This window comes from Echeneis naucrates, chromosome 4 (assembly GCF_900963305.1).
Source record: "Echeneis naucrates chromosome 4, fEcheNa1.1, whole genome shotgun sequence".
NCBI classification, from domain to species: domain Eukaryota; kingdom Metazoa; phylum Chordata; class Actinopteri; order Carangiformes; family Echeneidae; genus Echeneis; species Echeneis naucrates.
The window spans coordinates 18,176,648-18,203,239 of NC_042514.1; the positions used below are offsets into that span (position 1 = coordinate 18,176,648).

General features: G+C 42.0%; 1 protein-coding gene across 3 annotated transcripts in view; it reads left to right on the plus strand.

The window, feature by feature from the left end:
* Positions 1–24,922, plus strand: part of ror1 (receptor tyrosine kinase-like orphan receptor 1) — a 109,070-nt gene extending 84,148 nt beyond the window's left edge. For 2 of the 3 annotated variants that reach the window (XM_029499650.1, XM_029499652.1), the window contains 8 exons: positions 16,800–16,927; positions 17,932–18,249; positions 18,783–19,028; positions 19,115–19,329; positions 22,281–22,460; positions 23,025–23,252; positions 23,352–23,716; positions 24,160–24,922. In XM_029499650.1, coding sequence (XP_029355510.1) covers positions 16,800–16,927; positions 17,932–18,249; positions 18,783–19,028; positions 19,115–19,329; positions 22,281–22,460; positions 23,025–23,252; positions 23,352–23,716; positions 24,160–24,865 — 2,386 coding nt within the window. In that variant the 3' untranslated portion in view covers positions 24,866–24,922. Of the gene's footprint in view, positions 1–6,157; positions 6,185–16,799; positions 16,928–17,931; positions 18,250–18,782; positions 19,029–19,114; positions 19,330–22,280; positions 22,461–23,024; positions 23,253–23,351; positions 23,717–24,159 lie in introns of all 3 variants that reach the window. The other variant, XM_029499651.1, reaches the window with a different exon arrangement.
* The last annotated feature ends 1,670 nt before the right edge of the window (positions 24,923–26,592 follow it).

The following is a 26,592-nucleotide window of genomic DNA, read 5'->3' on the forward strand; positions in this document are numbered from 1 at the left end:
TAAGCCTGGTGAGCCTCATGTGCTTTGTTTTGATGTCTCCTCTGTGTTATGGGTTAAAACTCTATGAACTTTCTCAGCTCGTTTCATCCCTGCAGGATCAAAGGAGTTGAGCTGGATGGTTTTCCCCAATGACATTATGGCAAGGCACCCTGCCATGTTCCATGCAGCGTTCTGTGAATCAAAACTGTTGGCACGAGGCGTACATCAGACACTTACTAAATCTACTCACGCGCATGGGAATGAATGCCCGCACTGCCGTACACAATCGCACATACCTCCGAGCACATACACCAGCGCTCTTTCAAACATCTGTTTCTGCCATTCCTTTGTTTACATGTTTTTTTTTTTTTTCCTTTGTGCAATTTCAATTAAAGCTTATTTCCTAGGATGACACAGTTGACTCACAAAGAATACGCTCTGGAATTTCTTATGGAAAATACCAATAAAGCAATAATAAGAGATTTGGTAACTATTAGGATGGCAGCTCATGGCTGCCACTTCCAATGATGTTAGTATAATTTTTAACATCTAGACATTTTAAAATGGATGATAAAGTTCACGTTAACAGATTCCTTACCTGGAAAAATGTAAGTCTTTATTGTCTTTATTTATATGTCTTAAAAGTTTCAAGTGAATCAAGACAATAATGAATTTTTCTCACTTATTAGATGTTGCAGACGATTCTATCCTGCTTCAGCATAACAACTTCTAAGATTCAAACCCAAATAAATGAAATACTGCATACTACGTTACACTTTGCGAGTTCAAATATTAACTTCTCCCCGTGTTTTTTCTTTTTTTTTTTTTTTTACCCCTGCCAACTTGTAAAAGAAAGTGTTGCAGTCAAGCGCAGACCAGCATGCAACTGGAGTCTCATTACGGTCATTACAGACTTCATTTAAGTAGACAGGGGCCTCCTTTGACGGTGGTGCAGGGCTGTGGTGGTGGTGGGCAGATCGTCACTGCTGCTCATCATTAGTGTCACGGCCAACTTATTAACTAGAAAGTCAGGGTGGCAGCCGTCAAGAAGACAAGGTCACCTAATGATGACACGTGATGACCTGTGCCTGCTTACCTCATAACGCAGCTGTTCCAATGTCAAAACTTGTGCTGCTTCTGCTTCTCAAAGTTTGGAGAAGGACATCTGGCTCTGTAGCTTGTTAGTTTAGATGAAATATTTTCATTTCCATTCCACACATTTTTGTTTTTTTCTACCTCTCTCCCAAACTGGAGAGCACAGTGACTTCCGTTTTCTTAGGATAAATTAGCCACAAATTTTACAAAAAAAGTGTCTTGCCACCCACCTCGTTGAACCTGAGCATAACATGAATTTCATATTCTCTGTGTTGTCTTTACTTCAGCCTGTGCTGTGATTTCCATCTCCTCCTGGCCTTAAGTTTACACTCTCTGGTGTGTGGGACATTAGAGTGTGTGTGTGTGTGTGTGTGTGTGTGTGTTCATATATATATATATCATCAGGGTGGGATTTTTGAGAGTAGCCACAGGCAAAGCTTGCAGACAGCCTCAGGGTTTTAACTGCAATCCAGGCAGCTTGCATTCAATGTAACTACTTAAAACCGGTAAATCAGAAATACAGTAAAGAGGAGACAGGGGGATAATCTGAGATGCACACAGAAAGAGGGAAGAGAGAGGTTTCCTTAAGCACAGATATTTTTCCACACGATGCAGCAGAATTTTCCTATCAGCACTGTGATCATGGTGTTTCACTTAGTTGAGACCTTTCTCTTTCAACATACAGGCCTAATAATGAAATATGTTTGGGACAAGGTCTATACTCAGACAAAAATGATGAGAGGGAAATGCCACGAATCCCACGAAGGATTCATTCATTCATTCATCTTCTACCACTTGTGCATTTCTGGGTCATGGGGGGTGCAAGAGCCAATCCCAGCTCACATTGGGTGAGAGCAGGGGTCACCCTGGACAGGTCACCAGTCCATCACAGGGCCAACACACAGAGGCAGACAGAGACCAACAACCACTCACACTCAGACTCAAACCTACAGGAGTTTTAGCTCTAAGCTCAGATCAGCCAGTTAATAACTCCTAACACTAACCATACTAACTGAGCCCTGTCCTTTCCTTTTGCCAGTATTCCTTTCAAACAAATTAATCACTTAAATCAATCAGATTTGTAAATTGCTCGTAGTAGTTCCCCTTTTCTTTTCCTGCTTTTTTTTAAAGCCATTTGAACTCTGCACAGAACAACCCCAGACCCGGGAGCCAAACCCACGACTTTGTTATTTTGGGGCGAAATAATATATTTCCCAAAATCCTGAAAGATTACTTTAAGTCATATCCTCTTTTTGTGTGACTAAATTCACCTCTAGTTTTGTATAAACATCCCAGATGCAAATAAATTTCAAGTTCATCAGATTACCAACTGTTGTTACTAAGTATGAAAGGTTAGTTCACCCCCTCTAAATAGTGCCCACACTCCTCTACATTCTCCTCACTCCATCCCCTCCCCTTTGGAGATATTTTCTTAGAGCCAGAACAAACATAGGGTGAGGGGAAAAAGTCTGGCCTGCCAAAATCAGACCCCCAACTTTCATCCATCGCTCTTTCTCTCTCTCTCTCTCTCTCTCTCTCTCTCTCTCTCACTCTCCCTGTCTCCCTCTTTGCGTTGCCACACTTCTTTCATTTGCAGAAAAAAAAAAGAGAGCGCGACTACGACGGGAGGGTGAAAGGAGTGAAAGAAAAACAGTGTTAGCAGAATGGGAGGAGGATGGTACCATTAACACTCCGGGCTGCATGTTGTTCTTTGATTCCCGGGCTCTGTGGGGTCGGCAGCATTCAGGTGTGATTAGCAGGGGGAGCCAACGGGAGGTTTAGCTCTAAGCTCAGATCAGAGTCAGTTAATAACTCCTAACACTAACCGTACTAACTGAGCCCTGTGCACAAAATGGCTACTCTAAACACAGGATAAAAGTGTCCCTGATGCAATTGTATGCTCGTATCTTTTAGTCAGTATTCCTATCAAAGACATTAAGTTAAATTCTGTTAATCAGATCGTAGTTCTTTTCCTTTCCTCCTTCTTTGAAAGCCCTTTGAATAAGTTTCTAAAAATGGTGGCTTTCTGGAAATGGAAGTGTTAATTCTGACAGCGGTGATAAACACACGATGCAACACCGCCACTGATCCGCAGAGTTCTGTCTGTGTTTATAATACAGGGGTTTTCTCTCTGTTTGAAAAGATTAATACTACTACACCCTGGCTGTCAAGGCTGTTTAAATTTCTCAAAACTTTCCCCACCACTTTTCTTTCAGCATGGTCAAAAAAAAAAAAACGCAATTACAAAAATAGCTGGGTTTTTCTTTCTCCCTCTGCTGTGCCTTCTTACCCTCTCCTCTGTCCACTTGGAATAAGACAGAGGCAGGTTTAACAAAATACAGATTCTTTATGACCTTTTTTTTTTTTTTTTCTTTCTTCCTTTCAAATTTCTTCTTCGTCTAAGCTTTCTGTTCCTCGCTTGTCCAAAGATGAACCGTAATTCGGTCCAGCGTGTCTCCCTTCTTCTAAAATAAATGTTGCTTCAGCCCTACCTGGTGGAAGATGCGCGCTGCTGATTCTTTTATTTACCTTACTGAACACCAGCTGAGCTTATTTCAATCGTACATTACTCTCGTATTTCAACCGAAAGCACAACAATAAGCTGTGCCTGAAAGTTGATTTGTTCATGGTTACATTTAGTGTAGCATACGTACATTTTCATAGGTACAGCTCTGAGTAAGGTCTTCTGTAAGTTTGTGCGTGTTTGTTTGTGTGTAGCTTGATGACTGCACAGCGCCTCTAATTAGATATATTCAACTATGATACTATATAAACCTACATGAACCTCTGTTTTCTTTGATTTTATAGAGACACTGTCGCGTGTGTGTATCGGCCACAGCAGTGCAGGGGTTGATTGACAAATTAGTTGAAGGAAGTGATTTCCAAAATGTGTAATAACATGACGATGTCACACTAAGTTGATCTTGAAGCTTGCTCAAACTTGTTCAAAGGTATGGCACTAAAATGTATGTGTGTACGAAGCCCCTTTCTGTTCTGCAGCGGCAGCAGCTGTTGTGAAAGGCTTGTATTTACAATGTCTCTGTAATTAACACATGATTTATTAAGGTGGTTGATTATACAATTATTGCCGAGGATTGTTGTGTTCCGCAACTGTAAATGGATCAAAAGTCGCTTTCATGTAACAACATGTCTAAGTATTTACTTCTGCTGCAATAAAGATCGCAAAGCTTAAATTAGATCTAATCTAATCTATTCTATCTCATTTTCATTATCCATCTAAAGATGTAGACTGACAAGTAACCAAAAGACATCGGCATCTACATGCCTTACCATTAGAGTGGTTAAAAAAATACGAGTTGCTGCAAAGGAAATATCACATTAATAAAGCGCTTGCTTCTCAATCAACATCACTCTGAAGTTTAATGAGCACAGAGACACAAATCACTGCTGCTCACTGACATGACAATATCAGTTCTTGCCAGATATTGTTGCCATGCATGAGTGGCTTTTTTTTTTTTTTTTTCTCCCAACTCCCAAAAGTCTCCTTTGTGGAGCCTTCACTTTGAAATCCACTGTCCCCATGTAAAATGCAAGGTCAATGAATGTCAGCCCAACCTGCACGATCCCCATCCTGTTTACCACACAAAAACAGCTTCTGCGAGTTGTGGTATTTAGTGCACGCCCCCGTTTATATCGGACATTTCAGATAATACTTTTTCTCAATTTTTTGCCAAAGTACAATTAAAAAAAAAAAAAAAAAATCCCAACTCAATGTGTCTATATGGGCTCGAGCTGGTTCGCCCTGCCAAGCACAGAGACAGTCTGAGGGTAAGAAAATCTACTTAACTCGTCTAAAGCGCACTAGTAACAGTCTGTACAAAAAAGACAGACAAGAGGATATCAGTCTTTCTCATCAGATTCTCTGAATGGGCATATTCAGATGCGGCGCTATTGCTTGAAATGCATTAAGGAGAAATAGCCATTCACTGATGACATGCTGCTTGACGAGCTGCAGCACATTGCTGCTGTGTGGTTCTGATAAACTTCATGCCCCTCCCTCGGTGCAGAATTTGAAATGAGGCATGAGCGTAATGCGCCGAGTGTCGTGCTCAAGGACAGTTGAGCCGCATGCGAGTTTGAACCCGGGTCCGCTGTTTGAAAACCAGCCAGCCCCGTCTCACCCCACCACCCCGCTCCCTGTAGCATAGAGCAAGTGCTGTTTTGGGTCACAATAGCCTCTTAGCTCAGACTATGAACGTGTTTGCTGTCTTGAGAAACCCTGGATTTTGGTTTCACTTCTCCTCACCTCAGTGCCAGTGTCAACAGTACTGTGGTTCTCAGATTTTGGCTTGGACTGATGATGATTTGCTCCATGCCACAAGCATGGCACCCATTCCGACTGAAGGGATGACGAGCCCGCTCTTTTTTTTTTTTTTTTTTAATGCACCATTCCCCTGCCACAAAATGATCCACTTCAACACTCTACATTAAACTATGAAACTATTTTAATTTGGGATCCAATTTGAAAAAAAAAAAAGAAAAGAAAACTGGCTGTGGCGTTTCTTCAACCCATACTTTAACCAGGAGTGGAAGCAATAGCTTCTGCAATATTCCTAAAATACGCAGCAGTCCTGTTAACTGCCAAACATGAAAAATGGATTCTACTTTCTTGGCAAAAGGTAAAGACGAGACGGTGTTCTGTTCATGTTTGCATTTATTTTTGGACATGGTTTCAGTGGTTAAATGTGTGTATATACTACCACTGTGTGTATGTAGTCATACTGATAGACAAGGAAAAACAAAGACGGCTCACTGAGACATTTTTCACTCCTGTCCTCCACACATCCAGACTTAACTGGGATTGTCTCACTCTGCTTTTCCCCACATGCAGTCACCCAAACGCACAAACATGCACTTCTACATAACGCACTCAGCTAATCGTAAAAAGCCTAGCTCTCACACATGTTTAGTTAAGTCCTCGCTGGGGCTTGATTGCCATCTTGTTGGGGATTCTTTTTAGCATGGTGCTGATTGATTGGAGATCAGGGCCCTAATATGGCTCATTGGGGACAGGCCCTTTGACATGGCTCATTCCCAGGGCACCAACTCCATTTGAAACCAGAGATCCTACCGCAGCTCCCTCTCACGAGCCTGGATGCCTCTCTGCTAAATGCTGCCCAGGTCAGAGGGTTTGACACGCATAGAAGCCGACACGTGAAGATGTAAACATGCGCATGGAGATTTTGTCAGCTTTAACTATTGATGCAATTCGCACTTAGCCACACACGGAGAGTTTGCGACACAACTCTCTATGAACAGAGCTTTCTTCACACTTCGCTTGGACAGGGCCCACTTCCTGTTTCCTGTTTCCCAGAATCCCCTGTGTCTGCCTGTTGGTGATCTTGTGGGCAGGTCTGGTCAAGGTCAGGTCTGGTTAAGTCTGTAGTTTGCCTGTGTGTGTGTGTGTGTGTGTGTGTGTGTGTGTGTGTGTGTGTGTGTGTGTGAAATTGAATCATAAGATTTCCCTGAGGCTTACAAGGGCTGGATGGGGTATGTGGGGTTTCCCTGAACTCTGACCTAAACCTCCAATGAACACACACACACCAGAACACACTCCTGCACAGAAAAAACACACATACATACAAAAAAGACAAGTATGCACAGAAAGTCTTCTGTGACCTTATTGGTGGCGGTGAAGTGTGTGAGAGAAACAGAGGGAGGCTCAGTGTACCTTTAGTGTTTCTGGGTATAAATAGAGGCTCTTGTCTGGAGTTTGAACTTGTACCCTGTGAGTCTAAGCCTGGGGATGTTTAGTCATTTGTAGAGCTTAGCAGGATAAATGTAGTTTAATGTAGAGTGTTGATGAAAGATGCCCTTTCCCCTTATCAGTTGATATTGGTTCATCAATCAGTTTTGTAGTTATTGGTCCCGTCACCTGGCAAATTGCATGCATATGACTGAGGAGTATTTTGAGTTTTGAGTCAGTACTTTAAATTGATGACTGGTGTGGTAGATGATGGGAGAAATTAATGTGAAGGGGATTTTGTTTCCCAGAGAGACACAAAATGAAGAATAAAAAAAAAAACAACTGAAATAGTAATATGGAATGAATCAAACTAAGCAGAATTTATTTTGGTTTGTCATTGAGATTATTATAGAACCAGCCATAGTGTCACCATTTAAGACTAATTTAAACTTATGAACTGAAAGGATGATGGCTCTGGTCCAACAGCCTGTCTGACAGTGTTGAGGCTAACAGAGGGTGGGAACAGAGAAACAAAAGCACTGAGCCTTATAGATGACAGAATTCAATGAAAGCGTGGCATTTTGTGCATTTTTTTTTTTCTCCTCATTGTTTATTGTCTAAATGTATTTAACCTGTACACTACAATGGTCCTATTAATTCACAAACCAGGAATACACCTTAGCCATACACTGATATGGGTATCAGATCAGATACTCACCGTAATAAGCAAAAAAACCATGATGAGGGAAAGGGGTTAAGGTTTCCATAGGCGATCCTGCAGAGGGAGTATCACTCATGATGTGACTGGTCCATCCATCTACTCCCGCTTTTCCGTTTCCGGGTCGTCTGGGGTGCTGGAGCCAATCCCAGCTCGCTCTGGGCGAGGTCGGGGTACACCATGGACAGGTCACCAGTCCTTCGCAGGTGATGCGACTGGTCCTTAATACAAACATTTCCTTGTCAGTGTCATTATAAAATTGTGTATTTCCATTATCCTCTAAACTAATTCAGTATGACAGGTTATTCATTTCAATCCCTGGCATAATGTTGTCTTACATAGAGATATAGGTATTTGATTGGTGCATTCCTAAACTGGACCTCCAAAACAAATCAGATGTTGAAAGTGATGTGAAGACATACACCATACATACATAGACACACTGGATTTTCTTTTATGAGAATGTGTCTTTCATCCATCAATTATGTATGTATTGATTTATTTATCTTTCTATGGAAACGGCCATTAGTATGACGTTAGTAGGAGCGCATCGAAGAGCACACATAGGCAAATACATGTGGACCATGTTGTAAAATATGGGTGACAGTTTAAGAGTGTGCGTCTGGCCCCTGTACCAACTGAATAATGTGCTAGTTAGTTCTGTTTGGTTTTAAGAGGGCAGGAGCCTGTAAATTATATTTTATTGGAAGATTCAGGAGCCATATCCTGTCCAGTCTGTTTTGAAAAGTCAGGACTTCTCAGAAATATTTACTGTATCTTCATGTACATGTCAGTTCTTTTGCCCGAATGTAATTTTATCCTTTGGACAACTGTTTGGTAAAACATACATAAATATCACACACAGTCTTTCTGCGAGTCTTTCAGTGTTGTGGCCACATTCTTTCAACATGTCTTCTCCACTTCAGCTTCATATAGCTGTATCCTTGATGTGTGTTGGTTCATTCACTCAGCGCTAGGTGTGGGATTTACATCACAATTGGTCGTAGCTAAGTATTGCATTGTCATTAAAAGAGGCTACTGTCAGTGGATGAATTCACAAAAGCAGAGAAAGTAGCCAAGAAAAAGGAACTGGCATTAAATTGGATATTTTCCCTCTGCTGATTTGTAGCTATTGACGTTACATCAAATTGATCCATTGGGCAAAGATATACAAAGCCTAATGTCAACAGCTTTGTTCAACTCTGAATGTATTAAGCTGTATATCCTTTAGTCAGACTTGAAGCCTTTTCTGTTTGTTTTCTGTGTCCTGCAGACACCTTTGACAGTGGTGCGTGTGTAAAGAGGGATTATTTATGGGTTCCTCGGTGTGACAGTGTTTTCCTTCGCCCACAATGCCTGCCTTAATCGCTCTCATCAAGGATTATTCTACTTTCCTCTGGAAGCCACACTTGTCTTCGGACGTGTGCAGTCTTGTTTCTTCAGTACCGTACCGGTAGCCAGTCAGCCAGAACATGTGTCCTCCTGTCTCTGTTAAGTGTCTGTCTTTATGTGTTCAGTGTCTGTTCTGTGATCTAGGCAACACACTGCCGTAAATCATGCAAGAAGGTGGGGATGTGTATAGCGCAGGGTGGTGTTTGGGGAGGGGGTTTGCTCTTGGCTATCTCTTTCCTCTTTACTTTCTTACGATTTACTTTTCCTGTTGTTATTATTTCCATGCGGATGTGTGGAAGAAATCTGGAGTCGAGTAAAAGAATGCTAATGGTAAAAAAAACTTGATGAAAAAACTGAAATTTGTAATATCAGAAAATACAGCTGCCATTTTTTTCATATAATCAGTGCTATAAAAAAAATCACTGCTCATAAATTTGAAACATCAAATTCTGTTTTGCATGAAGTGTTTTAATGTTTGGACTGTTACAGATCGACTGTCTGGAGAAGTATCGCAGAGATTATCGATATTAGCTGTCCCCAACTATTGCGGCCATGAATTGCCCATAGTAACAATTGGTTAAGCAGTTGACTTATTCAAGGAATTATGGCGCGTTTGAAAGAGGTCGACAGAGTCAGGCACAACATGGCAGCTCAACATTTTAAACCTGCTGCAGTGGTTCGCAATGTAACTGTGTCACCTACAAAAACTACTTGCAAAGAAAAAGGGTTTCCTGAAGGATTCACCTGTTCGGTAAACGGACAAATGATACAAATGCAGCTTCGAAGTGCGACTATTCTGTCCGACAACATTTAACAACCCTTATAGTGCTATAGCAAACTTGGTGAGCAGCAGCCTGAGATCTTTTGGCTGGTGCTTGGGCGCTGCCACCAATTTAAAGCAGGGAAAGATGGAAGTTCTGTCGCTGCCTCAAAGAACCTTCGCTGCTGAAATACAGTTCTTCAGCTTTTATTGCCACCAATCAATTCCTAAAACAGCACGCACACACGTATTTGTTACAAATTGTGATTGTTATTATTTCTCCGTCTCTTTCCTCCACGGTTTAATTTTGTCTCTATTGCACTTCTTCCTTCCCCTTGCTTGCGTTTATTTATTTTCAGGGGTCTCTCCACCCCATGAGTCAGTGATTAGTTAAACTAAATCTTCCCCTCCTCTAAGTTACCGCTGTACAAAGGGATTCTACCGTGTGACCCCCCATGCTCTGTTTGTTTGTGTGTGCATGTGTCTGTCTAAACACTGCTAGGTTTATGTTAAGTTTTAGGAGACATTTTGCCCTCCTGTCCTGCTAATTGACAAGATGATTGACACCCCCGCTTGCCAAACCCTCCCCCAGCTGCACCCCGTGATACCCTGCAGCCCGCAAGGGAAGTGATGTCACCAGATCAAGAGCATTGTGAGGAGTGACGGGATTGATTGTAGGCTCCTTCCATGCATGTCAAACCACAGAGTATGTGTTAACCCTGTTATTAAAACTCTTCAACTTCATCCACAGTTGTGACTTCCAGTCTGTGTGGGCAAAAACTGGGCCCTGAAACAAATTCCTCTGCAGAGCACAGTCCAACACTTCAAACACCAGCGTCTATATCTGGGAGTCGTTCTGTGCGCTATTTTAGATCCGATTGTTATCCAAGGCACATTCAGTGAAATGTGAACATGAATGAATGTTTAGTTCAATCTGAGATCAAGAATAATGAAACCATGAGCATTTTCAGAAATGCTTTAGAATTCACCATTCGAACCTGGCAGTGCCAGCTGTGCCTTTAGTGGGGAAATTTCCTTCTTGTCTCACTGGAAGAGATGCGTTTTTACATTTCTGGCAACAGAAACAGACGCAGTACATGGTGTTGGGTGTGAGCAGAGATAGCTGCCATGTCTTATATTCAGGCAGCATTAGTCCTTCACGTAAAACTCTAGCTCCTGGAGTCCAGTCTGCTGATACAGGTTGCAGATGTCTTCAAAATAGATAAGATAGGCTGAAACTGTTTTGGCCAATCAAATCGATTTTCCAAGCAGATTTTGTAGTGGGAGAACTATTTTTGCTGTTTCCCAAGCAAAGCGTTCTGCAGAAATAAAATCCTGAGCACGAGTTTATACATTTTATTTATGTGTTTCAAGTCCTGGCAAGGCCGTGCAGGAGCTGTCTTTACCGTTAGCGCTGTCACTTCACAGCAGGTAGCTTGCTTCTGGGTTTAAATCTGGCAGCCAGCTGGGCTTTCCTCTGTGGAGTTCTCATTTCTTTGCTGGTATCCTCCTGGTTGTCCAGCTCCCTGCTACAATCCACAGACATACAGGTCATGCTGATTGCAGCCCTGAATGTACTGTAGGTCAAAATGCAGCCTCCACAACCGGCTACGATGCACTGCATTATCATGCAAGTGCTCGTTACAGGTGGATGGTTTTTGTTTTGTTTTGTTTTTTCAACGATTTCACCACTGCAGTTGCTGCAGTTGCTTTTTTTTTTTTTTTTTTTCATCATCATCTTATATGTATCCTTGTTTCTTTTTTCTGACACTTACACTCAGAATCTCTCCGACCTTCTCTTTGACAGAAGCCCCCATTGTTGCACTCTGTGAGCATTAGTAACATGAGGACCCAGGAGGGCCCTCTCTCTCTCCCTCTCTCTCTCTCTCTCTCCATTGTATCTCAATGCAGCGCCTCACTCACTGTTCACTCCCAATGTGGTCACGGGCCAGTGGCAGCCACAGACCCCAGTCAACCTCAGCTTCTGATGGACATTTTGGCTCACTGTCAGTGATAGAGCCCTACAAACTCATTCAATCTTCAATTCTACTGATTACTGAATGGCACTACGAGTTGACACCAGTATGAGAGCACCCAAGATCTTCATCCCTGATCCAAAAGTTATTAGCATAATTCACCAATTTTGTGTGGATAAAAAAAAAAAGTCAGATCTTGGGAACAACTCAAGTTTATGTTTTCATTTGTTCTGAGCAAGTTGAGTTTCATCATTCTTCTTTTGTGTCAAACTTGCTTGTCGGGTAGAAACACAACCTCCTGAGGACAGCAACCACCCAGTTGTCTGTTGTTTTCTTCTTCTCATTCTTTTTGTGAGACGTATACTTGATTTAGTGTCATCTCTTAAATAAACATGTGCAAACACATGATTAGAAGCTCAGAGAAAGCACAGTTTTATGTCTTGCATGTTATTTCTCCAGTAAGTCACCATCTCTCACTCAAGTCACGTGAAGTAATATAAACCTGGCCTGGAATCATTTTACTGATCTAAAATCTGACTACAAAGTATCATTCACATTTTAATATCACATACATCCTCTTCAGACATTAATTTCTGTGCGCTAATTTCCCTTGGGTATTAAAATAGATCATTCATTTGACAATAATTGGACAAAATGGAACATACACATCATTTATTTTATTTTATTTAGTTTAACAATTAATTTGTTAATTGTTAATTAACAAATTTGTTAAATTTGTTAAATTCGAGCAAATGCTCGATGATTAAGGAAACAGGTTAGTCTGTGCAGGAAGATCATTTAAATCCTTTCACAATAAAACAATGTTTCAAAACACTTCATGAAGATACGATATAATGCATCTCGATTTATAAGTAGGAATTAGAAATACCCAAAAACACTAGTAAGGCACTATAAAAATACAACAGTTAAATCCCAGATGTTCCTACTGGCATATCATTGTTTCATAAATAACAGCAATTCATAGCGACATATAACTAACTTCAACAGACAGCTGGGAAGTAAAATTGGTCATGTACGCAGTGAAAACACTGGCGCAGTCTTAAAACCACACACATATGACACAAACTGTGGGGTATCCCCAATCAGGAAGCAACAGTTGTGACCTCGCGCAGCTCGTCTCCTCTTCACTCAGCACCAACAGCAGCTCCTAGGAGCAAACCTCTCAAATCTAAAATGTCATTGAGCTCCACCCTTCATCTCCTCACCCTGAAATTACATCCTCTCCAAAGCCCCTCCAACATTGAGTGTTGAGTTTCACATCCCCCTAGTCCCAAAATTCAGCACAAACCCATCATCCCAACCCACGGCTTTTCTCCATCATCAAATCATCAAACCAAAGTCCAGACCCATCCAAGAGCTCTGCCTATTCTGGAAAAAACATTATTCTGGAGTTTGCTCTCATTAGTCTTTCAAGTCATTCTCACCTGCTCACAATGATGCAGGATCAATTTTCTCGCCAACAAGTTTATGCCAGTTTGGCGTTCATTGGTTTCCGTCTTTTACTTTTTTTCTGTATCCTTTACTTTGGTAGCTTACATTGCTGATTTATTTTTTGCATATTCTCCGAACAGTCCTATCTCAGAGTCTACACAGAAAAAAATTAGAAAATGAAGAAGTCATCTCTACGAGAGAAAGGTTGGACAGGAGTTTTGGCTGGTCCTGTGGAGAGTTGACATCTTGATTGATTATGAGTTTTAAAATAATCCATCTGTTTTGACTTTCCTGCCAAGTGTAACTTCTTTTTTTTTTTTTTTTTTTTGGGGCGGGGGGGTAATTAAGTGTGGAGTCAACTAAGAATGAATCATCCCTTTTTTGTGGGCTGAACATGCAACCTCTTCAACTTCTCTTGCCTGCTAATGGTTCATTTTTCACCATGAATTTATGTAACCTTCAATAAGCCTCATTCCCAAGGTCAGCGTTTTTGTTGTTGTGCTGTTGTGCCTGTGTGTGCACATTTTTACACAGGGATGGACAGTGGCAGTGTCATTTGAAAGACAGTTTAACTCCACTACATTACTACATTTCTATTGGTGGTGGTGGGGTGTTGTTATAAAAAATTTAAATGGCTCTGTTTGTCCTTCTATAAGTAAGTTAGTGCCTTCGGTAGGGGGTTAGGATTAGGGTGAACACCAATCACCACCATTAGTAGTAGCAAGAACACATTAGTTCCTTTCAATGAATGTTGCCTGTCTTGTCCTTCACACTTTGAAGTAATAAATTCTGGAGCACTTGAGTAAAATATTACTAATGAAGCAATTTATATTTAACTCTACCCATAGATTGTTTTCACACACCTATTTCTTGATTAAAAGTATTCGCTCACTTTTAACGTGCTTGTTAAACGTTCCTGTCTTCAGGCAGGGTGAAGCACTGGAACTGCAATGTTGGTCTTATTGGCACCAGTCAGGTGTTAGCAAATGTAACCGTAGGAAAAAAGAAAGCATGGCTGTTGTAGCAAGTGCTAAATAATGTATCATGAGGTTGGGGGAAAAAAAATGTAATTGGACAATGAATCGCTATCCTGAATACATTGTTTAGGTTCTGTGGTGGCACTTGCCTTTCTGTTTAGCTCTGGATTATAGATCAGGTCTCAGACAGAAAAGCCTCTCCTTGTAATTAAATATTATAAAACATTACACAGAGGGCCCATGGCGTTGGTGTGTAAAATAAAAAGGCCCAAACAGCCATCCAGTGTTTACACAAATAGCAACCACACTTGGCTCTCCCCGCCTGGGATAGCTTACACAAACATATAAAAATAAATGGATACTCGGGAAAGATTTTCAGAAAACCTCAGATGTCTCACAGTGATACCCATTTCTCCCTTTAAACATGTTATAAGTCAAAAATGCTGTATTGGACAGGATACAGGCACTTAAATATACCATTCAGACACAGCTTCCAATCTAACTCTACTTGGTGGAAAGTGAAAGAAATTCAAAAACAGAAAGTAGTGAGGAGTGATTTGTGATTTGGACTGAGCTAGTTTGGTTGAGGCCATATTGGACTATCTTGAGCTGTAATTTGCCTACAGGGATCTTGCTGTATTGTGGTGGATTGTCTGCTCTCCCTTGTCATTTGCTTGTCTGTGTGTGGCTCGTCCTTATTGTAGATGTGTGTGTCCACCATCTTTGGTGACGCACAACCAAACTAAGCTTTTAGCTGCTGGACATACTGTGCCCTAGCTCTTTATCCTCCTTGTGCGTTTTCTCATGCTCTGGATGCATTTTTATATTCTGCTTCATCATATTTAAAATTGTAGTTCGCAGCCCAATCAAACAGCAGTCCCTCAAATCATTCATTATTTCTCACTCTGGTGGGATTTTTTTTTTTTTTTTTTCTGGGAGAGTCTCCACTTCCAGATTTATAGCCAGACATGATATTCACCTAAAGAAAAGGAGCCCTCACCAAAGGAAAAATATCTGAAGATGTAAAAGGTTGTGGTTTGATGAAGGGGTGCTAAGCCATCTGCAGGCACACCACAACATGAACTCATTATTACTGATATCCACATTTTAGTAGGAAATTACATATTCCAAGGATAAAATCTGCCTAAACCTGTATTAAGTTGTAAATGCTGTGTTACCATGTCTCTGGGGAATTGGAATTGCCAGTATGCAGACCACTGCTCTGTGATGGTGGGTGGGTTGGTGTGTGTGTGTGTGTGTGTGTGTGTGTGTGTGTGTGAGTCTGGAAAACTTACTTAAATCTGTACAGACAGGCGTAGAGTCAGAGATCTGGCCTTGGCCCCAAACACTTAACGCTCCTCAGAGAGACGGAAAGTAACAGCCCTGGATTTACACCATGCCTGCAGACTCCTGGCGTTATTAAATTGTGTGTCTGTGTCCACGTTGGTGCTCAATCATTTGTGCCCACACCGTTGTCACCTTGTTTTCAAGTGCGTCTTCAAAGCATTTTATTGCTGGATTTTCGGTTTGTGGAGTCACAAGTGTTCATTCTTACGTTGTGATATCACCTGTGAACTGATTCCCACCAACAGAGGCACCGAAACTGGATATGTGATAATGAAGAATTAAGCCACAAGACACTCTGCTGTCTGTGCGAAGCACAGAAACATGAGAAACACGGAATTAGCGAATCGAAGTCTAAAATGCATATAAGTTGCAATATAAGTTGCAAGTGGTTGTGTTGTTGATGTTTAATGATAATATTTGTTATAATTTATCATGTGTTTCATTTAATATAAGTGTTCAGAAGAAAAATATTAACGGCCTCATCTGGTTAAAATAGAGTCCTTGTCTTTGCCATGACATGAGCAGCTTTGGATGTTCTTTCAATCAGATGCAATATAGTTCTTTTGTACACGGTGGTGTGTGTGTGTGTGTGTGTGCGTTGTGCCAAAATGCACTCTCCTATATATTGTGGTTGGGTCTGGTCTTACAGTCTTCATATGGCACAACTTAAAGTACGTGACACAGTGATCTCACACAGAGCAAATAGCCTTGTAGTCAGCATGTGGTTTGTGTGTGTGTGTGTAAGTGTGCATACATGTGCATGTGAGTGTGTATTCATAGTGAGAGATGTAAAAGACTGAGAAAGAAGAAGAAAGTGAGATAAATGGATCGAAGTACTACAAGAGCGCATAAAAAGCTACTATACTGCACGTAGCCTGCAGTGAAATCCTTCAGGCGCTAAAGGAAGACAAACTTTTCCAGTTTTAAAAAGAAGCTCATCAACCACTTCTCTGTCTCTCCCTTTCCTCATGTTTCAAATTATGCGTCATGATGACATCTCTGTGTCATAAACGTCGAGCAGCCAAACGTTGAGTCTTAATGCAGTTTATATCTGCGGTATATGAACTGGGGGGGGGGGGTGTTTGCCATGAATGGGACTTATCTTTAGCCAAGTGAAGAGAGACTCTTTGTTATGGTACCTACAACTCCAAATCTCTCTCCTTTTTTCTCAGAAGTGCAACCAGATAGTTCCATGTGATATACAAAGACAGAGTGACATCTAGCGGTGCTTCAGTGTATGGCAGCAACTTCTGGCATTTGTTGTGCCCTCAATAGAGCAGAGAGATATGTGACTGTTGTGCAAAGTCATTTCGGTCAACTTTAAATATTGCGGCTCCATTCTTACTTTCTGTGTTTCGTTTTGTTTTTTGTTTTTTTTTTTGTGTGTGTTTCTCAGGGAGGAGTTTGACGAGGAGGGCTTCTGCCAACCGTACAGAGGCATAGCCTGCGCCCGCTTCATTGGCAACCGCAGCATCTTTGTTGATTCATTGCAGATGCAAGGCGAGATCGAGACCCAGATTACAGGTGAGAAATGTGTATAAATGGATTAGGCTCACTTCAAAAAAAAAAAAAAGATTTTTTTTTTCTGCAGCATACTGGTATTACTTTCAGATGTTTCCAGATGTTTCCAGACTTTTCTCTGGACAGATACCATATACGGTGTGTCACACTATTTTAAAGGACAGCAGTTTTGAGTCTGAGTGTTTCCATCTTGTGAGTTCAGATTCATAAAGTGGTTCTGTCCTGACTTAAATCTGCTCACATGCCGTAGTCTCAGGGCCGATGGCTTCGAAGGTAAGGCTTAGTTAAAATGCAGGGAGAAGAAAGCAAACATCGCTTATGAGGAGTTCCGCTGTGTCACCAGTTTGAACGCAGCACACATGGCCCACATACTGTTTCATACTCTTCTGCTTGTCTCTGTCCCAGCTGCTGTGTTTTTGTTTTGTGTAGTTGCATGCATATTTACTCAGAGGTCAGATTAATGTGCATGTTATGATTACAGTCGCGTAGCTTTCAGCATTTTCCCCCGGATCAGTTCGGGGACAACACGGCCATGAACCCAGAAGGTGAAACATCAAGGACAGATGATAATTAAGATTTATGGTGCCACAGAGCTGTATAATAAGCCCACTTTGGAACTGCAGACATTTCCCATCTACAATGGAATGAATTTGTTTTAGCTTAAAGACCTACTGTAGAAGCATTTGGATGATAGCCATCTTTACTGTATAATTGCTTGCTTTTCTTTGCCCGCCACAGATATCCTGACTGACAATGACAACCACAGAGGCATATGTTTGCAATAAACGTGCAGTATGCCCATGAATCATTTCTGTATGATTCAAACTGCTGCTTCAGTTGTCCGTTTCCTGCTCTAAGTTCACATTTGTGGATTCATTCACAAAAAAGAAAAATCTCAATATTCATCAAGATGATAAAGTCATTGATGAACTTTGATGCCAAATTATTCGTGACTCTTCATGGCCTTTATCTCCTGTAATCACAACTCCCACCTCCCTCGTTTCCAGCGGCCTTCACCATGATTGGGACGTCCAACCATCTGTCCGACCGTTGCTCCCAGTTTGCCATCCCTTCTCTTTGCCACTTCGCCTTCCCGACATGTGACCGCAGCTCAGGCACGGACAAACCTCGGGACCTTTGTAAGGACGAGTGTGAGATCCTGGAGAACGACCTGTGTAAAACGGAGTATATTATCGCCCGCTCAAATCCGTTAATCCTGAAGAGACTGAAGCTGCCAAACTGTGACGACCTGGCTGCTCCTGACAGTCCCGAGGCCGCAAACTGCCTGAGGATAGGCATCCCCATGGCTGAGCCCATTAACAAGAGTAAGACAAGTTGATTTAACAACCTCCTTTATTTATTTATTTCCACTTTGGACTTTTCCCTGTTCAGGGTCGCCAAAGCAAGTCAGTTCTGTGACTTGCATGGCTGATTTGGCTACAGTTTTTACGCTTAATTCCCCTTCCTGTCGCAACGCTCCCCATTTCTACGGGCCTGGGACCAGCACAAGCACTAGTTGTGGCTGGGGTTTGAATAATGACCTCCTTTACTAAGTGATTATATTTATATATATTTTTTATTTGTTTCTCTGTATTTCCACATTTTGAATGTACTTCATGAATCCAGGAAACTGGATTCAATCCAGTTAGAAAGACAATCTTTCTAAAAGAAAGATGTGTTATGTACTATTAACTTTGACAAAGATAATCGCTGCACCTCCAGCCAAAGACTGAAGAATAGCGTGTTTGAAAGTGATATTCCAACAAAATGGTTTGCTAAGATTTTAGGTATCTGGGTTCAATCGTGTTCACTGTCAACCATCCAAAAAAGGGTAACACAACCTCATCGTACTCCGCAGATCACAAGTGTTATAACAACAGCGGCACAGACTACCGTGGGACGGTCAGTATGACAAAGTCGGGACGTCAGTGCCAGCCATGGAACTCCCAGTATCCTCACAGCCATTCGTACTTGGCGGTGCGCTATCCAGAGCTGAACGGCGGACACTCATACTGCCGCAACCCAGGCAACAAACTTGAGGCCCCCTGGTGCTTTACGCTAGATGAAGGGGTCCGAATGGAGCTCTGTGACATACCCATCTGTGGTGAGGACCAGAGTACGTTTTGTCAGTGTTGTATGCAATGAATGCGAGATTTTGTGTTAATTGTCTCTCTCCATCCATCCCCATAGACCACAAAGACAAGTCTGGTGGCAGCAACATGGAGATCTTGTACATCCTTGTTCCCAGTGTGGCCATCCCATTAGCCATTGCCTTGCTGTTTTTCTTTATTTGTGTGTGCCGCAACAACCAGAAGTCCCCCAGGCCTCCTGCCCCCCGCCAACCAAAACCTGTCCGAGGACAAAACGTTGAGATGTCCATGCTCACAACTGCATACAAGCCGAAGGTACTGAGCGCCGTAGTCTCAGCACACGACTGTGTGTGGAAGCAAAGTAAATGTGAAGGGTTCTTTGTGGTCCTTACGCCGTTCAGTTCATCCACACAACTGACTTGAATTACCGTTCATGAGGTCCGTGTCTATTTTCATCACTTCAGTCCTAATGAAGTGGAAATTGAGTATAATTTTATATGGCATTTTGGACTCGAGGTGTGAAAGCAGACACAGGAAGGAGACAAAAGACTGGCGCGGACCTTTATGTGTCAACATGAGATATGTTGCAGCATGCCAGGGTTACGTGTGTGAGTGTGTGTGTGTGTCGGTGTGTGCAACTTGTCTCAACGAAAGTGTCAGATCCCTCTCATGTGGGTGCTCAACATGTCCAGCAGTATTCCACTGCAGCTCTTCTCCCTTCTGCTCCTCAAACTCCTCTCCCTTACTTCATCTTTCCTCCCTCGGTCTTGCTCTCAGTGCCTCTGGAACTCGTTCCTATGCCTCACTCTCTCTCCCTCCGTCCTCCAGAGAACCTCTTTGTAATGTAGATGAGCCACCACATCGCTCACATTAGGGTCTGTATCAGATTTCTTTCAAGGTTGCGCAGTCAGTCATATCATGTCTGTTTTGGAGGTGGCGGTGGGTGGTGTGGTTGTGGTTGTGTAGACGGCATGTCTGCTTATGCAAAACCAGAGCGGGTTCTCAAGGTAATGTGTGTGACATTACCATCACCAGTTCTAGTGGGGACTGCAAAACGTCACAGAAGCGTCAGAAGCTGTTAATATCTCCAGCTTATTTTGTTTTTTTTGTTTTGTGTTTTATTTAATTTTGTTTGTTTTGGGTTTGTTTTTGTTGTTTTTTTTCTGGAATGGAACAAATGTTTCACTGACCTAAAGAAAGGAATCTTTCCTTGCTGTGTTTAGACGACTTGCATCTGCACAGAGTCAAGTTTTACAGTACATCAAAGAAGGTTTTCCAGAGTGACAGCCATGCAGTTAAGGAATTATACAGTTGATTTCAAGTGGTCTTTGTGAGCAAGTCATGTGATATGGTTCACACAGGCCCGGACACATAACCACCCATTTTAGGATTTCTAAAATGGATGGATGGCTTTCTATTAAAGCTTTTTTAGCTTTAATAGAAAAGCTAAAAAAAAAACCTAGCTAAAAGCTAAAAAAAAAATCTATTAAAGCTTTTTTAGCTTTAATAGAAATGTATTAAAACCTACAAGTTAGTTTCCATCTTCTTGAAGAAGGAAGAACCCTCAAGCTCTAAAGTAATTTATGTATATTATTGCCAAAGTGAGTCACACTTCTGTACCTTATCTGCACCCTTGTGTTGGCTTATGGTTTAGCTACTACCCAGCAGGCTTTGCCACAGGGTCATCAAGGGGTCATTTGCCTGTGACAATCCATCCAGACACACGTAAATCTACATGAACACACACACAAATCTGCGGTGGTGTGAGGAGGATCTGAAGGTTTGGGTGTGGGGAGAAAAGAAGGGGTGAAACAAACGGATAACTAAAAACATCTGTGTCTCTCATAACATCAGCAGGCCTCATAGTCCTTATACACACAATCAGAAACACACACACCACCCCCCTCAGAGCTCATAGAGGCCTGTGTGTGTGTGTGTGTGTGTGCGTCTCACTAAAGAATTTCATTATTCACCTCCAAGTTCCTGGAATCCAAAAATGTCTGCCAACGTCCTCACCTTTTATCTTCTCCCAAGTACAGTTACACACACACCACACACACATTCCCACAGTCTTCTGGGATCACCTGGACAGCGCTTAGATATGAGAGTTTGCTGGACTCACTAAGCAATCCAGTGAAATGGACACAGGACAGCTGCACACTCATAGACAAACATACTTGTGTCTGATTATATAGCTCCTAATTGTACAGTTCTTTAAACAAACAAGAATTCATTGTGCATGTTTTACGCATCTCTGGTTTGTCCCAGAGAACAATTATCACAATGGAACACAAAAAAAATGTCAAACAAACAATTCCCATGAAAACAAACAAACCTATCTATCAATACTTTTAAACTTCCTTGTCCTCTCTGTTACGCTGCCCAAACTCTAAACTAAATGTAATGTCATTTCAGAGGAGTTTGTCTTAGTCGAATAACTGTACAGTTACGTTTTCAGTAAACATCACTCAAACAGGAAAAGTTGTGTTTTCTGAACATTAAGAACAGTCTAATTTCTAAAAACATGAATAAACCTACCGTCTTTTTATCCTTTTGTAGGGTTTCCGTTGAAACACTGTTCTGTCTCTTATCATGAACTCACCAAGTTTTATTAACTCCAGTTCAGTCGTTAAGATTTCTTGTCATGTGGAAACCCTAAAGTCCAGCCCAGCCTTCTTGGATTGAACTGTACAAATAAACTTCCAGTCTGAGTCCCTCTGAGTGGGCATGAAAGACTAAGAGGTCAATGCCATCCCTCACAAAGAAAGCTAAAGCTCTTTGTTATTTCTGCAGCTGATTCTGCAGTTCTACTGGAAAGAGAATTAAACGCTTAGCCGCTCTAAATGCTTCCAACCTGTCAGATGCATAGTATTTTTAAGCTGCCAGATTTCACCATTTTCCCACATCGCCCTCCAAAGGCTTAGAGGGAGTCATTAAGAGCTGACGCAATGGATTGAGTCTAATTATGACAATTATGAACTCTCCAGGATATATATATATATATATATATATATTATTTTTTATTTTTTACATGCAACAGCATTAGCCAGCAAGCCAGCTCAAACACCTACTTGGTGTTATATCAGGCACGTTGCCTGCATCGAATTAGAAGCAGTAATGTAAACTTCATGTCAACGTTTCACTTCTCCATATGAGGATAATCATGAGGAGAGAGTGCTGGCCCAATAAACTAAATAATGATCTAATTTTTCTGTCACATCGCCTTTACTGATTTCATTCCTTCTCACGTTTCTCTCCCCCTGCAGAGCAAGGCCAAAGAGCTGCCTTTGTCAGCCGTGCGCTTCATGGAGGAGCTTGGAGAGTGCACTTTAGGGAAGATCTACAAGGGTCACCTGTATCTACCAGGCATGGATCAAGCACAACTTGTGGCCATAAAGACCCTGAAGGATCTCTCCAGTGCCCAGCATTGGGGTGACTTTCAGCAGGTACATAATGGATCGTTAAACCTTCATTATACTTCTGTTTTCGAAACAAATCCATTTATATATAAAAGTATAAATATTCCTCAAAAAAGATTCAAGTTAAGGTTCTCAGCAGCAGCGCTAAGTCTGAAGACATGTTAGCTGTCACTTGTTTGTGGACTGGTAAAAGGAAACGCGATTCTGAAACAACAACAGACACACTTCCTCCTGGAACAGATTGCTCCTCCCACAAGACTTGAAACATGACTTGTTATATCCCCACAGAAGGTAAATGTGGTGGTGGATGAAAGGGCGCATATGGCAAAAAAAAAAAAAAAAAAAAATCACTGCACACCAGATGAATGTGCTTGAAGGAGTTCCAAAAGTATTCTCTAATATCAGCAGGTTGTCCAGATAAATGTAGGTGTTAAAGAGGACTCGGTTGACTTGTATAATACGTGATCCTTAAAAAAATAGCCGCACTGGATTTAGGAAGCATCACCAAACCTCTTAAAAGCCTTTCTTTTCCTGCAAATCATTCCTTTTCACCTTCAAAGTCTTCATTTACTTAACTGGTTTCTTTCACAGGAGGCTGCAGTGCTGACGGAGCTGCAACACCCAAACGTGGTGTGCCTGCTCGGCGTGGTGACGCAGGAGCAGCCAATCTGCATGTTGTTTGAGTTTCTCCCTCAAGGTGATCTCCATGAGTTCCTCATCATGCGTTCGCCGCACTCGGACGTCGGCTGCAGCAGCGATGAGGATGGCACAGTGAAGTCCAGCCTCGACCATGGAGACTTCCTGCACATGGCCATACAGGTGGGACCTGGAAACGGAACAGTTTGTGAACAGCTAGGCAACCTTTAGCTGCATATCTAATAAAGTACACTGATTGCTTTTCTCACCAACCTTATGTAGGTGGCTGCTGGGATGGAGTACTTGGCCAGTCACTTCTACATCCATAAAGACCTTGCTGCTCGCAACGTTTTAGTGGGTGAACAACTTCACGTCAAGATTTCAGACCTGGGCCTCTCCAGAGAGATCTACTCCTCAGACTACTACTGCCTCCAGCCCAAAACCTTGCTGCCCATCCGCTGGATGTCCCCCGAGGCCATTGCCTATGGCAAGTTCACCACAGACTCCGACATCTGGTCATATGGAGTTGTGTTGTGGGAGATCTTCAGTTACGGCTTGCAGCCCTATTATGGCTTCTCCAACCAGGAAGTGATGGAGATGGTGAGAAAGAGGCAGCTGCTTCCCTGCCCGGAGGACTGTCCACCAAGGTGTGTTCACGTTAATATTACAAGCCATCATAAAATGTTCTGTGAATTATGAGGAGGGAAACGAGTCCATGCTGTGCGTTGTTTCCTGACACGTCGGTTACAACGCCAGCTAATTTTTACTGTCTCTTTCAGAAGTTTACGGCCATGACTGTTCAGTCTCTTATCTGTAAAAATGTTAACTCTGTCATACGAACACGCCGTCACCTTTCTCGCTGTGTCCAGGGTTAAACATATTTCTTATTTATTATTTTACTTTTCTGTTTTAGTCTAGACACTTTTATGCAAAAAATAATGATCAAAAATACGTGGACTGTACCAGTGTATTGTCCACAGAACATGCCTTCCTGCAAAAAAAACAAAACAAAAAAAGCACGAATTTTTTAAGGATTTAAATCATGACACTAGCTATGAGTGGTAACAGAACAAAATAATTTATTCCTCAGATTTTATGGTTTGATGACGGAGTGCTGGCAGGAGGGACCAGGGCGCAGACCAAGATTCAAGGACATCCATGCCCGTCTGCGAGCCTGGGAAGGACTATCCTCACACGCAAGTTCCAGCACACCTTCTGGGGGCGGCGGCAATGCCACCACCCAGACCACGTCGCTCAGCGCCAGCCCTGTCAGCAACCTGAGCAACCCCCGCTATGCTGCCGCCGCTGCTGCAGCTGGATACCTCTACCCAGCCCAGGCTATTCCCTCACCGGGCCAGATGGCTCAGATTCCAGCCTGGACGCCAATGGCCGTGCCCCAAACCCACCAGCGCTTTATCCCTGTCAACGGTTACCCCATCCCACCAGGATATGCAGCTTTTCCAGCCCACTACCCTCCACCGGCTCCACCCACCAGGGTAATCCAGCACCACCTGCCGCCTCCTAAAAGTCGCTCACCCAGCAGCGCCAGCGGCTCCACCAGCACAGGTCATGTCAGCGGCGTACCCTCCACCACGGGTTCCAACCATGACGCTAACGCACCGCTGCTCTCCCACTGCATCATGCCGGGGAGCGGCGGAGGTCCAGCTCATGTGTATGGACAAGTCTCCCAGAAGGGGGTTGGACAGCTGGACCACGCATCACAAACATCAGCACTGCTCGCTGCTGATCCTGACGTACTGATGTACAACGACTCGGTCATCACCGCAGACCTGTAAAAATAGATACAGGGAAAAACAAACAAACAAACAAAAAAAAAAAAAAAAAAAAAAAAATCACACTCTTTTTGCTCTAGGGACCCAAATATGAGATGTCGTGCCTCTCACCCAGGGACCTGGTTTAATAATTCTACTCTGGCCATACAGAAACTGAACGGAAACAGGCAGCGCATCTGTGTGTGCGAGCAACACTGTCGCAGCTACACAAATATATACACAGCCGTCTGACCTTTTAATGCCTTATTGTCTAAAGAAAGTGTACTTACTACCATGGATTGAAAATGTTATTCTAATCTTTGTAAATAAGGTACATACGTCCTGAATGAATGAAATACAAAGATATATATTCAAAAGAACTTTTTATTATCTAAAAATTCTTTAAGGTCCATCCTGTGTCCTTACGATGTTCTACAATCTGACGAAAAGTTCAACAACTCAAAGGGCTGAGTCATGCAGACACTGACATTTATATCCTGACCCTTCAGGTGCCCTGCAGCTTGCAGAGGTGTCCCCTTCTTTTTTTTGCAGACATTGTAATGCATTTACTTGTACAGGTAAGGAAATTGCTTTTATCAAGGGAGCAATATCAGGAACAGCAGCTCGAACAAACCAGGCACCCAGCACCGAACTGCCAAGGTGATGTACCCTGCTATGAAGCTGGACCCTAAAGCTTAACTTTAGGATTTTAGATTGTTACTAAAATACTCATTTTCTTATGAAACCCTTTCAGCAATGACACCTGAATGTTTTTGTCCAACGTCAACATGACTATCTGAGACTTTTAAACATGGACACAGGCCTCTGCCTTTTTCAACCCACACTGTATTGCAGACTGTCCAAGCTGGGAAATAAGGAAGGAGTTTTTTGTTGTTGTTTTTTTTTTTTTTGCATTTCCCTGTCTTCCTTGCAAAACTGTATAGACCAATACTGCCTCTTATTCTTCCTTTCATACCTTACCTTACGTCCACGAACCAGCAAATCGAATTTCAAGGCTGAGAACAAAAGACAATTCACACGGCGTTTGCATCATTCTCAGGCTTCCTCAGCTAAACTGGGCTGCTCTCAGGGCAAAAACTTCATTCACCATGAGAGGGCAGGGGTCTGTAATCCAAGTAGAGATTTCATACCCCACAAAGAACATTTTTATTGTAAATCGGCTGTAATATTTAAATTTGTTCGACAGCATTTGTTGTTGTTTTCTTTTTCCACAGTAATTAAATTCCGAAGGAAACTGTAGATTTTATTCACGCGAGTCATCTTTCAGTCTCTGTTCTTTTAAATTCTCTGAGCTGGGGAAAGATAAAAGTGCAGCCTGCAGAGAGATTTATATTGCTTTTGTCTGGTTCTGCATCAATAAATGGAAATGTTTTTATTACACTTGGCACCAACTATACTAATTTGAAGTTGATCCCAGTAAAGACAAGGTAAAAAAAAATAAAGAAACAAACAAAATTAGTCTATTCTTTTTGAGTCAATTAAGTATGGCAGTATTTATATTTTAACATATCCAGCGTTCAATAGCATGTAATTGCCGATGATTTGGATGCAATTACTCTGATAAAGCTTTTGTGATATGAAGAAGTGTGTGTGTTTTGTAAAATGAGGGATAAATAATTGGAATCACACAAGTGCTATGTTTAGTTTTGTTAATATATCGTTATAATGAAAAATATGAAGCTTTTATTACTGTGAAGTCATAGAAGCAATCCCCCAACCCCATTTCTTGT